A 15,308-nucleotide genomic window follows, 5' to 3' on the forward strand; every position below is an offset into this window, starting at 1 on the left:
TAACGGAAAGCTAACTGGTGGGGTCTTGAGGCTAAACCCACAGGGAGAGGCCTCACTTGTGTGACCTACTGGTGGCGTTCTGACACTTACTCTTGCTACACCTTGCTTTCCTCATCTATAAACAGGGTAACAACTCCACCTCCCAAGGCTGCTGATCCTTGCAGGTGGCCATGCTGCAAAGCAGTAAGTTGGCCCTTAAGACACTGGGTGCACTGCTCACAGCAGCTCTGGAGAGTTCACTGTGGAGTGTGGACACTGAGCCCCAGGGGCAGCTCAAGGTCACCATCAACTCCGAGTGGAGAAGCAAGATCTATCTTTCAGACACAGCACTAAGTTTTGTTTTCCTGGATGAAGTTTTCTTTGGTTTCTCAGAATATTTAAAAGAACAAACCTTCTTAAAGTAGATTGTAAGGAAATACACAAAAGCCATTCTCCCAAATCAACAGGCTTAGGCTGATAGAGAAAACAGCCCATATTTATTGGAGGAAACTCTTCATATGTGTAATTGATTTGCTTTTGTTTCTCTGAATAAGGGTCATCTCTTCACAAAGGCCAAGCCCAGCAGCCAGGAAGTTGACAGCAAAGGTGACTTAAGGATCGGCTGAAATTATAGGCCCACAGGATTCTCCAGGGGAGAGCTGAGCCTCCAGCAGTGACCCCAGAAAGGAAGGGCAATACACAAAGAGCAGCAGACATTTAATGTTGCTACACTTCCTTGGTGCCTCCCAATCTAGCACTGCCCTAGGCAAAAACTCTTGTTCTATCTATGCTGAGACCTGATATCTATGGTTTTTGAAGCACAGGTCCTGGCTGTCAAACCCTCTAAATCTTCACACAGTCTATGGATCACAAAAGCTGCACATCTTAACTTGCCAACTAGGGCCTGGGAGACCTGAGTATCTCTCAACCTGATCCACCATGTTTTTGTTGGTTTGATTGCTTTGTAATAATCACAGTTATTTATTCAACATTGTTCCCCAGGGCCAGACCTCAAGCAAATCAAGGGAAGCATTTACCTTTGGTACCCAAAGCCTCAGTAACCAGGATGAATAATATTTCAAAGAAATATTGTGAAGAGTCAAAATCAATGCAAAATAATCCAAAATGGGCAAGGTATTAAACTGTTAATAAACACAGGGATCTTGGATTAGGGAAAGCGATTCAGTGGAATGTCCTGTCTTTATTCTAAATGTTGATATTTTGCTCCTAATCAATCTATTACATTAATTTAAAATTTAAAATATTGCCTTAAAGGATCATTTATATTGGTGACTGAGGTTCCTGGCTTCCCCTTACGTTGTATGCCCAGGACGTCACCCTCACTCTGGCCCAGTCACAGCATGACCCCAGGAGCTGAAGGACCAAGAATACTGACCGAGCACCTGCAAGGCTTCAGGGGTGGACGGGGTCATCCCGTCTCCAGCTGTGCCATGAGCCTGTGGGTTGCTGCTCTTGGATACCCCCAGTTAATGGAAACAGTGGGGCGAAGAGGTTGAGAACCTCCTGCACCTCATGGCTGGGAGGACGTTCCAGCCCTACATCTTGATCTCTTCCTCCTGTGACAAGTACAAGCCTCCTCCCAGTCAGATGAGCCATGCTACACCCAGCCACAGGAAGAGGCACAGGGCACAGCTGTCCCTGAGCTGGGTACATGATTTGGAGTAGCACCAAGGCCACTGGACACCAGGGAGCATCCCCAGGGAAGTACCACTAGGGAGTGGGAGGAGTCCCTGCCCTCTCCTGCTGCCATGCCAACACTTAAGCTGTCTCTCGTCGGAGCTGAACACCATCACCAACAGCAGCCAAGACGTTCTCAGCCCAAGAGGGCATCCCTGCCTCTTCTGTGGCTGAGAACAGTCTGCTCTCATCCCAGGAGGCCTCCCAGGTGTGAATCCAGAGCTCATGCTGGCTTTAAATGGCTTTTAATGTCCTCGCACAAGGACAATACTTGCATTCGTAAAACACTTTCATGATATTTTTTAGAGTGCCACCTTGTAAATGTGTTCTGTGATCAGCCCTGACACATCAGAAGCTGTCTGCATTTGCAGCAATAGTGGGCAGAGAAGGTGGGCGCCTGATCCCAAAGCTCGTGCCTGAACCAGCAGGTTACTTCACGCATGCTGGTCACTTCAGGCAGTTCACACTGAGCAACCCTCAGGGATTCCTAAGTGAGCAGCTGAGGCTCCGAGGTTGAACTGAGTTGCCCCTGGTCACTACAATTGTCAGTGACATGATCAGACCTGGAACGTGGGTTTCTGATTTTAAAAGCACAGTTCCTTTGCAGCTGCCATCACTCTTTCTCACACATAGATGAACCAGCAAGATGAGAAGAACAGACACGTGGGGATGTTCATGAAGTCTCACTGACCTGTGGTCCAGCTACTCCTGGGGGCCCAGGGAGGCCTTGGGGCCCAGCATCTCCCTGTAGCAGGAACCAAGGGAGAAAGAAAAAAGACAAGAATGAGTGTCTAGAGACCATGTCCAGAGTCCTCACCAAGCCAGACTTGCACTGATTTCCACTGTGATCTCCCTGCATCCAGCCCCACCTCCAGTATATGTAGGCAAAGGGTTTGTCACCAAGTGTGCCTATGGGATTGTGTGCACAACCACTACTAGTGTGGCTGGGGGTATGGCAGCAGGACCCACGGAGCCCAGCGCCTCCTGCATCCCCTGTTCACCCCCTGGGTGCCCCAGTTGTACCAGGATTTGTCTGTGGCCAACAGGTTACGGCAGAGGTGATGATGCTGTGTCATTTCAGGGATTACAGTGTAAAAATGTCTGGTTGTCACTAGGGAGCTCTGTGGTGAGGCCCGTATGGGAAGGGATGGGGCCTCCTGTCAACAGCTAGTGAGGAAATGAGCCTCAGCTAAGAGCCACAGAGTGACCTGCCTGGAAAGGTCTTTGCCACACAGAACCTGAGATGGCTGCAGTCAGGGATCAAGGGTTACCCAGGAAGATGAGCCAGAAGGATCTGGAGAGGCCGCTCCTGGATTCCTGCCCTTCAGAGCTTGGGAGGAAAAAGGTGTCTGTTTTGGGGCCAATTTGTAAGTGAGGGGTGGCCGATACACAAGAAGAGGAGGAGGTTCTGTTGGAGTAAGAGTTCAGGGTTGTGCAGCATCTTGTGTGTGTGTACCTGCTTCACTGTCCTTGTACCTGCATAACTACACGTGCACAGTTTGCGCTCTGGTTGTCTTCCTTCTCTGTAACGCCAGGGATGTCACCTGCCTGGCTCTGAAGGGGATGCCTAGGTGAGAGGAAAGGACTTTGCAGCCACCTTCCAGGCCCTTCCAGCAGTAAGCCCTGAGTGGTGTGAATGCCACAATTGCCTGAGTTGCCACTACTGTTTCTCAGCATGTGACACATGTCTCACCCTGGTGATGCAAGAGATCTGTGGTGGAGAGTCCCAAAAAGGAATCAGCTGAAGATTTCCAAAAGTGATTTGCAGACCCTGCCCCGAGAACCACGGAGGACAAATGCCTGAGGTGAAGACTCCTGGCATCCACCCCTAAATTCTACACCTCTTAACTCAATCGTCATCTTTTGACTTGTTTAAAAGCAAGCCCGGAGAAAGACCCATAGCATGGAGGGAAAGATGCCAAACATGTCCCTTTACTGTCCCACATGATACAAGAAATGCTACAAATCAAATCAGTACTTATTTTTGATGACTTGACCATCAGAAGAGTCTAATCAAGTGAAAGTATTCTTAGTGGAGTCAGTTTTAGAATTGCCCCCGTCTCCCTGCAGGGTTCCAGGCTATGGACCAGTTTTTGGTATCCTAATGCACACATGGGACAGCACTGGCTTCCTTAGGTCTGCGGAGCAGAGAAGAACACTGCTTAAGGCCCAGAGAAGAAAAGCACAGGGAAATTTCACATTTGCATTTGTATCTGTTCCATGTAAAGGCAAATGCAAATTACATACAAGAGACTTACCTCTCCTTGAAGAAGGGGATCAAGAGGCAGAGTGGAGGGTTAGAAAGGGAAGGCAATGCAAAATGAATCCTTTAAAAATCGTGTTATGTGCATATATAAATATACAACAGAGAATCTCACCTTTATGCATAGGTAGAAGGAACCAATCAAATATAGATTAGTAGGTGAGTAAAAGGAAGTCTAGTGGAGGAAAGAGAATGGGGGAGGGGAGGGAGCACGGGAGGAAAACGGGGGTACCAGGAACTGAGGTCGACTCCATGCATGTGTGAACTTGTTGGGATGAACCCAACTACTTTTAAAAATAACATAAGGCAGAGACCCTACCTTAACATCTTATCTTGGCACGTTCACGTTAAGTAAGCGGTCATTGTGAGTTCCTTCTCTCTTTAGAATGTACACAAGTCCTTTTAAAAGCCACATTAGGATTTTGCTAGCTTTATCATCTAGGAATGTCTTTCTCAAGGACCCAGGATTCATCTCTTTGAAATAAAGCCAGCAAGAAAGATAACTGTTCTATCTCCCAATTCCTGCAGGCTGGTAAGAGCTCTCCCCAAGCTGCAGAACCACCTCCTGTTGTAGAGAGGGAAGGTGTCTACCTTCCCTTGGGATCTGGCCTACTAGTGACACAGAGGGCCACCTGTTACTGGGTGAAGCTCAGTGAAGACGGGTGACAAATGGTGATGCTGCATCCTCCTGAGGACTAGGCACTGCTGATCTTCAGAACGGGTGTGCACTGCACAGTGTGTCGGCATGGCTAAGTAAAGAGTGAGGTTCTCTCTGACTCTACAATCTCTGAACGATGCCTGTGGGGCTCTCACCTTCTGGTTTACTGTTTATTCATTATTAATATTGTTTTCTTTCTCTTCTACCTTTGTGGATGGGTTTTCTGAGTTGTGAGACTTCATTTTCCATACATCCACGGAACTACCTACTCCCCATTCTGCACAAAACAGACCATGAGCTTCATGAGAACAGGGTCTCAGCCTTTTTCTTCTGAGTCCTTCCCCGTGTCTACAAGTTGACTGACACATAGGACACACTTAGTAGGGTGTCAAAAACAGGTGATGACAAAGAAATGGATGGAAGCATGGATAGGGGGATGGGAAGAAGGAAGGAAGGAGGAAAGGAAGGAAGGAAGGAAGGGAGGGAGGGAGGGAGGGAGGGAGGAAGGAAGGCAAGCTGGCTTTATGAATCTGAAGGCCTATCTTGGTGTGTTACCTAGTGTTTAGCCGAAGGTTGTTGGATGGTAGAAGAAAAGGAGGAAAGGCCAGTCCTCTTTTCAAAGAGGGTGTGACTGAGTGGATAATGAATGAGTGACAGCTAAATGTCCTGGGCATTCTCTCTCTTGACACTATTCTCACGACTCGTTTGTATTATCTCATTTAACATTTACTGCAAGGAGAGAGGAGGGGAGGAAGAAGGGGAGAATTAGAAGAACAGGCCTGGAGCAGGTGACTCCCTCCTGTGTGCAGGAGGTAGCTACAGTGAGGCAGTGAGTTCCACTGGGTGCTGCTGTGCTCCAGACGGGATCGTCTGAATGACTGGACATCTGCATGTTCTGGAATGTCGGTCAGCACTTCCTTACGATGGCAAGACTTACAGGTGCCCTCCCACCACTTCTGCAGCTCTGTCCGCTCAGCCCAGTGCCCCATCACCTCTAACCCCTCACAGCCTAGATCCTTCAGAAGGTGAGTAGCAGTGTTGGAACTCCAGAAGGTTTTCCACTGCAGTGGCAAAGTCCAAAGTTCCCTCTTTTCTCCTTACCTTTTTCCCTTCTGTGCCTTCTCTCCCTGGCTTGCCCGGAAGACCTTTGTCCCCTTTAAATCCTGGCAGACCAGGGAGGCCTGGGGGACCAGGAGGGCAATCATTGCACACGTCCTGAGAGAGGAAAGAGAGAAGAAATAGATAATAGTTACTTGCAAAGTGGCCCTGGTTCCTACCTTTCTGGATGGATACTTTGTTTTTATATGTCAGCGAAGATGGGAAAGAAACGGGTGGCTGAGACATTATCCAGACACTTGTGTGTTAAATTTCAGCACTGATTTGTCTGCTTTATTGCCCTACTTCAGACCAACCTTTCTGCTGGAAGCACGGCCTGAGAAAATGACATAAAAAGTGCACGTAGCTGTGTACATTAAAAACAAAAAAAATTAACAGGGTTGCTAAAAATGGCATGCTCAGTTCCCGGGCTAGAGTCAGACAAAGCTGGGAGCTGAGGTCTTCATCCTGTTTGCAGAAGTAATGTGGTTTCTGATGAAAGGAGGAAAAGGCGCAGCAGGCGCACACCCTCAGGACTTTCCTGCTGGGACGTGCACCTGAGCTCTCACCCTGCTTTATTTTTTGCCCAGGGGAGGCATTCTGTAAACATTCTCTGGAGTGGAGCTCATTTTGCTTCTTTTCAAGGCAGGTAAGTGCTGTCCCTGGAGTTGATTAAAGTTCTCTCAGCCCAGGGAGTATGCCCTCTGATGTGTCTGTGTCGCCTGCAGACCATCCAGTCTGGAGCACAGCATTCTCCCAGTGGAACTCCCTGGCCTCACCCTAGCCTACCTCCTGCCCACAAAACAGAGGCACCTCCTCCAAGCCCTTCTCTCTAATTCTCTTCCTCTTCCTCCCCTTCTTTCCATGAGTTAAATGAGATAACACAAATAAGTCATGAGAATAGTGTCAGGAGAGAATGCCCAGTGCATGTAGCTGTGACTATTCATTTGTTATGCACTTGGTCACATCCTCTTTGAAAAATACTTGCAAAGACTCTGCTCTGTTAGGCACCATGCTAACATGCTAACCATGTCCCAGCTTTGGGACAGCTGTGAGCATGTGTCCTGGCTCATGGCTCTTGGGTATCAGCCAACACGAAGTAGATGCACTAAGGCCTACTGAATGCAGCACTGAGGGGGCCTGCAGAGGCATGGGGAGACACGCCCGTACTCAGTGGGGTGCAGTCTCCCGGAACCGGGCATTCCTCCATCTTTTCTAGCTCAGAGGCCACTCTGGTCCACACTCCTTCCACTTGTTTCACTTCCACTCCGTCTTTGAAGATGCTTTAGAAGCTCCTACTCCAAGACCTCCTGGTGGCCTCAGGACAGGGGCAGCTCATCATGCTCCCATGGACCTCAGAATGTCCCACAGTTGAAGTACCTGTCTCACTGTCAGAGTGGTCTGTTCAGAACTCCATCGCCTCCCCGCCAAGCAGAGAAGAAACTGAGCTGTGAGAGCACAGAGGTAGAGTCTTTTCTCCTTGCATGTTCAAATCATAACAGTGGCCCGCTGTACATGAGTTCAATGAATGAGCAGACAGGTGACCCAACCACCACCAGCGGACTGACCAAGGAACTACGTGACCTTTTGGAGTCTTCCTTCAGCGGGTGGTCTGAGGCTGACTGGATTTTTTGGAAATTGAGGAATGTTAATTATTAGGGATGTGAAGCAAGGGTAAATGAAACAAGAAGACTGTGGTTGTTCTTGATTGTGAGATAAGCAGCAGAGCAGGAAGGAACTCGCTACTCCTAGATGCTCTCCTACAGTGCTTAAAACAAGATGCGGCTGCGAAACATTGCAACAATTGGAAATTGGGGAGGTAGATGGGGGTGGGTGGATGGGTGGTTGGATGGGAAAGAATAAAGCTAGCCTGTGACAGCAAGCATTCTGGCTATTGAGGTTTGAGGTTTGGTTGGATGAGGAGTGTGCAGTGAAGATGGAGAATAATTCTTTGCAGCAAAATTCTTATAGAGCTTCAGGAGGTTGTGTCTGAGCAATACAAAATCTTCTTTCTTCTAACTTCTGGCAGGGCTCTCAGACTGGGCCTGCCTTAGCTGCAGACTATGTGAAACAGTCCCCTGAAGACCAGATCTACCAGCAGCTCCATAAGTACCAGTGAGGAAACTGTCCTTAGACTACTGTTCCAGTCTGTTCAGTGAGCACAGCGTGAGACTCGTGCCACATACAGTCCTAGTGATGCTCCCTTTGGCTCCTGGGACACCCGACTCCCTCCCCCTCACTCCTGAACCTTCATGCCATCTTCTGAGAGCATTTCATACTTTCTCTGAATTCCCTGAGACTGGAAAGTCCAGGTGGGCTTGTCCAGACACCATGGAAGACTCTGTCCATCTGGCATTATGGCTTCTTCTCTGTGAGCCTCAGTCTCCGTATATGTGACATGGAGACCACAAAGTTCTATGACAAGTGAGATAACAGATGTGAAATGTCTGATACCGTGTCTGGAATGCAGAGGATCTTAGCTGCGTCATGTGTCATCCGGGTTTTAGTTATTATTTTACTCCTGAAATCTGCTGTCCTTCCTATTCACAGACTAAACACCCTGGATCATCAATACTAGTTCCAAACACTTCGGCTTACCGAGTTAACTCAGGCAAGTCATTCAATCTGTCAGAGCATTTCCTCATCTGTAAATAAGCATCATTCTCCTCTTAAGGAAATTTTGAAAATTTAAATTAGAAAAGGCATGCAAAGTGCCCAACGTGGTTCAGAGTTCATTGTGTATAATCTATAAATGTTGAGTATCTTCTAGTCTCTACTCCTGCCTTTTGTCTGAGACATTTTAAGCAAACCTGGCTTACTGTGTCATTACAGGCAGTGTTGTGTTCAGCATAGTACAGACTAACAAGTAAATAAATACTCAATAAAATGCCTACCACATCATGAATGCTGCAGTCCTTGTTATGCAGAAGAAAACAATCAGTGCTTCTAGGATGCAGAGATCATCTCCAGTCACTTCCCTGGGTATCTGAATCATTACTACAATATTCCTACTAAAGGACGGGGTAGTTCACATCTTAAAATCTCTAGATGACAGGCAGGAACTCGCTAGCTGCTTGTATTTCAATGGATGGCTGTCAGGGAGTTCTGGTTCATGCAGAGATGAAATTAGAGAGCAGACAGGTTCGGTGCAAAGGATGTGGAGTTGGTCATGCTGGGTGCAAGTCTTGGCTCTCCTGCTACAGCTCTGTGGCCTTGGTCTACCAACTTACCCACCGAGGCCTCAACCGCCTCATCTGTAAAATGCAGACAGTACAGAACACCCCATAGAGCTGTTTGTGAGGACCGAATGAAATGTTTATGCAAGGGATATCTAAAGGAGTCATCCTGAAATCGGTCTCCCTGGGCACAGTTTCAACTATGGAAGTCCATTTAACAGGCTCTTAGAAGATGAATTTTCTACCCAGGCAGTTTTCCAACTAGCAGGATGAGATATGTGATGCTATAAAATTCTACAAGGGAGAGATAAATATTCTGTACTAAAAGTTGTCTTCTTAGCTGGGGAGGACCTGCCACTGGTCGCCTGGACTAGACCACAGGCTTTAACCGTGGCATCAAGTCCGCAGCCACTGGCTACAAACAGAGGGAGCTGCAGAGCTCTGCAGGCCCGGGCAGACCCACCCAGCTCAGGCTGCTGCCTGCAGGTTCCCGGGGCCAGAGCAGCACCGGGGGACCTGCGAGGCTCCAGGGGCCACCCTGACCACCAGTGCTCACTTCCCCCTGAGGTTTTAGCCGCCTGGATGACACAGCTGAGGCCCTTAGCACTTAGGGCAGTGAGCCCCGAGCACATCTGTCTCGATGCCACGCCCCGAGGCGTTGTGCTTAATCCTCAGAGTTCACTCCTGGTGGCATAAAGATTGGACCATCTTAAAGCTGATATCACTGTAGGGGAGAAGGGGCAGATGCAGAGTGACAGAGTTATGAGAAATGATCTGGGTTCACAAAAGCCTGTAATAAACAAGGGATTTAATCAATTGATACTGATTTCTTGTCAAGTCCCTGACAGTGGGAAAAACTCTCTTGTCAATAAAAATCTATTATTATTGTGCTACCACTCATTTTTTAATAAAATGTATAATTTTCTATGAAGGCAGCTCAGTGCGTAGGGAGATTGAGAGTCCCAAGTTTAAGAGGAGCATCTTGTTTTCTTTAGTCTTCCTGCAGAGTTTCTTAGAATGCAGGAAATGAGGTAAGGATCATTTGCATGAAATCTAGTGCCACACCTCCCCAGAGTTAGACGAGGGCTGGCAGAGACAACCAAGGGTCCTGCACACTCCCTCGGCAGCTGCTGCTTCTGCAGCATGAATCTCCCCTTCTCCTCTCTGCCCAGCCTTCTGGCTCCTCACCATTTAAACCTGAGGCCTTGGCCAGGTGCCTGAGCACCCCTAGATGCCTCCTGGAGGACTCCAGCCACATCCTGCTCTTTGCCTCTGGGATTATCCTCAACCTGGGCTGAGTTATCCTCAACTTCTCAGGGTCTTTGTCTCTCATGGGGAAATCAATCATGGTTTCAGAAACCAGGCAAGACTACACCAAATCTGGACCCATCCCAGCTAAAAGCCTAGCAGTAGTTTTCTCCACCCTCAACCTGGGCTTCTTGCCCTTGCTCCAGCAGGACTCATGAACAAGCTGTGTGACTCTGCCTCAGACCCTGTTCAGAGCATAAGGCACCCCATGTGGGCTTTAAAGTTGACCTTTACCCAAATGGTCTATTTTATTAATAGGTCGTCATAGTATCTCTTACATGAAAAGAGAACTTGGGTAGTACCTGTCTCGCAGAGTGCGCCACTCGAATAAGAGGTGTGCATCAAGCACTTAGGAAGCCCAGTCCAGAACCTTCCACTCCATGTCTGCATTGTCCCATGATGTAGCCACCAGCCACAGTGAACATTAAGTACTTGGAAAGTGACTAGTGTGATCAAGGATCTCAGTGTTTAATCATACTTTTCTTAATAGGTTTAAACTTAAATAGATGTATGTGGCCAGTGGCTGCCATATTGGATAGTGGGGATTTTAGCACATCAGAGGGCACACAGTGAAATCTCCACACGTGCTGCTATTATTGTTAATGATATCATTTATGTGTTCAGAGAAAACGACTGAGATAGCTCAATCCTCCATCACCATTTTCAACAGGCATGCACATTTATTGTATGCTTTTACCTTAACTAAGAGATTTATGTCCCCTGGAGACAGTAGTGAAGAAAGGCCCTGTCAAAGTAAAAAAAAAAAAAAAAAAAAAAAAAATACATATGTGCATACATACAGTACATTCCATGCATCTCCAGGAATTGAATGGCTTTCAAGGTGCAACTCACCTTGAAATGTCACTCATAACACATCTGTGCATGCATAGGACACAACTGCCCATTCAATGTTCCCAGCCCAGGGCCACCCAAAGATAACCCTTCCAAGGTAGCACTGCTGGGGCTGCTGACCCTGGCCACATCTGAATGACTTCCAGCCTTTTTAATCCCCAATCTCCTTCCACCGGCCCTTTCTCCTCTCCCAGTGGTCCTTCCTCTTCACCTGCATCAAAATCTGATAGGTCATAGAGGTACTATCTGCACTTCACCTGTCATGGATTTCCCAGATGGGTAAAAGCTGTTGCTATCAGCCATTCACAGCTAGTCTGAATTGAAAACAGCATTCACAGGTAAACAGCATTTTAAACCTTATCTGCTATTACGAACTGAAAATCTAATTCTGGAAAGGAGACTTCAGAAATCAGGAGTCATCACAAAGCCTCTGAAGGTACATAAGCTACAGGTCACTGAATTCACATTTGAGCCATTGAGAGATGGATTGTGGCCAGCCTGGAGCCTGAGACAGGGTGAAGGTTCAGTTCACATTTTGGTGTAGGGAATACAGGCTGGGGAGGAAAGTGGAAATGAAAGGCAGACATTAAAGGGAAGAAAGGATTCTTCGGGGAGAATTAGAGATGGACGTACTACTGAGAGAACTTCAAATTCTGGAGAAGGAGGACTGGAAGACCTGCCCAGCAGAAGTAAGGCTGCTGACTGTCCTCTGTCCCCCCAGGAGTGGGAGACACAGCTAAACTTGTGGTGGGTGATTCCTTCTGAATCGGTTGGACTCCAGGTGTATGAATTAGAAGCCATCTCGCAGCTTGGAGAGACTGAAGCCAATTTCTGGCCATTCCCAGTTTCTGACACCATGGGATTCCTTCCCATCCAGGGTCTGACAAGTCATCTGACGGTGGTAACCTAAGTTTTCACGAGGTGAAGAGGCGGTGCCTGGAAACGTGCTCCTACTGCTCTCTGTGCTGATGCGCTCAGTAATGCCCCCAACTCTCTGGGATGCTGAAAGAAGGGGAAACCCAAGAGGGACTGGGGTCCCTCTGATTTGGAGGTGCTTGAAGGAATCACTGGCACTGCTACGAGCACCCACTTAGCGTGCAGTCACCAAACACAAGGGGAATGCTCTTCAGCTGTTGGAGACAGGCCCTGGGGAGCAAGGCCAAGCTTTGCCATGCAGCAGATTAGAATTTTAATTTAAAAAGGGAAAGGCTTTATTTTGAAGCCTTACATGTTTCCCTGGGAAGGTCATAATAGTAGGGGTTCAAGTTGTTCACACTGGGACATTTTTAGGCTTCTGGCATTGTATTATCTGGGGTATTTTTACACTGTATTTGAGCTTTGTAAGATGAGAGTGAACTCTATTAGACAATGTGGTTGGACATTAGTCACAGGAGGAGAGAGGAAATGGGTGAGTTTCCAGTGTACAGTGTGGTTCTAGGGATGGCTTCACCAAGGTCTTTCTCTGATCCACTTTTCTGAACCTCACAAGAAAGGCCTCTGGAAGGTACATAGGAACAGGTCTATGTAGGGGCACTGGACTTAGGACGGTGGACATGCAATAGTCCACAGCCTGTCCCTTCAGCAGGAGTCAGTCACACATGGTAAACTGTTATTAGGCCCAAAGACTTGAGACAAGAAATGGCAGGAAGTGTTTGGCTAGAGGACCTGTCTGTGTCCCACCTGGACCCTCCTTACTCCTGGTGCACCATCTCCCTAGTATTGGGAGTGCTGGCTGGAAATGCCAGGGAGGTCACACATCCAGTGACTGTTACCAGGATACCAAGGGCAGGACTTACCTGAAGGTGGGACAGCTCTGAGGCACGGCCCATGCTCTAGACTCCATGTGGGATCAGGCCAAGGCCAGGCATGAGCTGAACACACATATCCAACGGGCTTCTCCCCATCACACCCGCTTCTCCTCCTCCTTACAGGTTTCACTTTACAAGCCCTCCTTCAACCCACCACTGGCACAAGGATGCTGCTGCAGCCTCTGCTTTCAGAACATTAACAATGGACACGAGGCTTGCTGGCACAGGGCTTCTGTGCTTCTCCGCAGGTGGGTACTGCACTGGAAGAGCACCAAGTCGCTCTCTCCACCCACTGATTCACAACTGTGTTGTGAAGAGTTAACACAGCAGGCCTGGGTTGTCCAAACCCTATACAATCCAAAGAAAGATACAGCTCATGGTGGTCCCTGGGTATCACCTCTAAGTCTTCAGTATGTGCTACCTGGCTAGAACATATTCCTTTACCTGGGGTCTTGGCCAAGATAGGCAGTCGATGCTAACAAGGTTATTTATGGTAGGACCCTTGGCCACACAGCATCAATATGCCCCCTGGAGAGGGTGGAGGCTGAGTAATTAGGGCCAGTCATGTGAGCACCCCACGTCTACATGACCAATTCCCAGTAAAAACCCGGGGCACCAAGGCCAAGGTGAGCTCTGGTGCAGCACCTTGTGTGGATGTCACACGTTGCAGCTGGAAGGCTTAAGCACACCTGGCAGGACTCTGTGGGAAAGCGTAGCAGGAAGCTTCTGCCTGGTCTCTCCTGCCACCTTCCCTAGACACTTTTTTTCTCTGCCAATTCTACTCTGCATCCTCACCCCCTGATATGGCATGGGCATATATGCATGGGCATAACCATTGCCCCAGTTCTGTGAGTTCTAGAAAATAACTGAGGGTGCTCTTGGGCACCCCTGACACAATGACAGCTCTGATCAGTGAGGCCAGAAACTCTGAGCCACTGAGCATCCCGAGGGTCACTGGAGGTCGTGCGTTCCATGCATTTAAAGGCAGTCCACAGAAGACCTTGTCCTCTTTCCGCATCCATGCCTTCCTGCGCTCTGTCTCTCTCTGCCTCTTTCTGTCTCTTCCTCTACTTCTTTCGATCTTGGTTTCTGTCTATCTATCTCCATGTCTCTGCAGCTGTTTGTCAATCTCTGCACCCGTGGTGGTCCTGTCTCTCTGTGTACTTTCATCTGTCTTTCTCTCCATCCTTTATCTGTAGCTCTCTGCTCTGTGGTGATCAGCTGAGAGATGTTCATGATTGCTACACTGTCAGCTCGACTCTGTCAACTTCATTCTCTTTGCAGGGAGCGTCAAGGTCCACATGTGGCAGACATCATTTAAACTCTCGCTTGTCTCTTGCTCATCTAACCCTGTGCCTCACCCACTTCCCCAGGACCTCCCCTTGCACATGGAAGTGGCTTCCCGAGCCTTATCTGGCATAAAGCTGTCTCCACAGAGGAGAGGCAAAGCTGTCCGTAGCCTCAAACAAGACTTTATGCTCATCCCCTTAGAAGGCTTCCATTTCAGGACCCTCACAGCCAACCATGATCCCTGTCCTGGTCTCTGCTGTGCCCACCAACTCAGGTCATGGGGGTCTCTGCGCCCCAGGTCCCTGTCTGAAACTTGTAGCAGCCAGACCTGCAGAAGAGACAAGAAGCCTCTTGGATCCACCCCACCGTGAAGCTCCTGCCCAGGTAAGCATCTTGGTTCTGAATCCAGACTATGGGCTCACTCCTGAGACCTGGGATCCCACAGGCTCAGCGGCCACCATCTCTTCCTTCCTCGGGAGCATCTCCCAGGGCTCCACACCTGCACAGCTACCTGCCGCCCACCCTGACTGCTCAGCCTGTGTTTCCTTCCCTCCAGGAGGGAAGGCCGCTGTGTCTGGTTATCTGGCAAAAGCTTTGGGTGTTTCTGGCACTCAGAAGGCACCCCAGAAGATGAGGGTGCTGGGCCCCAGTGCAGCCTGCGGGACTCCAGGCTGTTCTGCAGCCAGACTGCCCAGGACTCAGCACGCAGGTGGTCTACATCTGCTTGAGCTTTCATTGCACCCACAGTTCCCAAGCGAGGCAAGAAAGAACATCTCTGCCACTCCAAAAAGCGCCCAGTGCAACCCAGCATGGAGTAGGAAATGGTGAGTCGACAATCTGCAACAGAGGCTGCTCTTGTCAGTTTCCTCACCCACAGGCCCCTTTGTGTTATCCTCTGCTGCCCGATTCTATGCCAGGGGAGGCTGGGCCCCTCGCGCTGTATCCCAGGGCGTGCTGACCTGCTGGCCTATGCTTGAGCTGGCCGGCGGGGGCACCGTCAGGAGACTGTCCGGAGGAGCGAGCCGTGTCCTCCCTCCCACCCTCGGGCCAGGCTCTCTGGCAGCGACTGAACCCACAGCCACAGCGCTCACCCCATCATCTCAGCTCTCACTTGCTTCTGAACATAAGCACAATTGGCAGCACTGCCCAGTGACTTGTCCCTGGCTCTCACGGCACCCTAT

At 49.0% G+C, this 15,308-nt stretch overlaps 1 protein-coding gene across 1 annotated transcript in view; it reads right to left on the minus strand.

Moving 5' to 3' along the window:
• The window catches only part of COL22A1 (collagen type XXII alpha 1 chain), a 241,998-nt gene that overhangs the window by 44,811 nt on the left and 181,879 nt on the right, over nucleotides 1–15,308 (minus strand). Inside the window, exons 44-46 of the mRNA XM_079145252.1 lie at nucleotides 10,875–10,922; nucleotides 5,700–5,813; nucleotides 2,369–2,422 (exon numbers count right to left, since the gene is read on the minus strand). Coding sequence (XP_079001378.1) covers nucleotides 2,369–2,422; nucleotides 5,700–5,813; nucleotides 10,875–10,922 — 216 coding nt within the window. The remainder of the gene's footprint in view (nucleotides 1–2,368; nucleotides 2,423–5,699; nucleotides 5,814–10,874; nucleotides 10,923–15,308) is intronic.

Source organism: Sciurus vulgaris, assembly GCF_902686455.1.
Source record: "Sciurus vulgaris genome assembly, chromosome: 1".
In the NCBI taxonomy this organism is placed as follows: domain Eukaryota; kingdom Metazoa; phylum Chordata; class Mammalia; order Rodentia; family Sciuridae; genus Sciurus; species Sciurus vulgaris.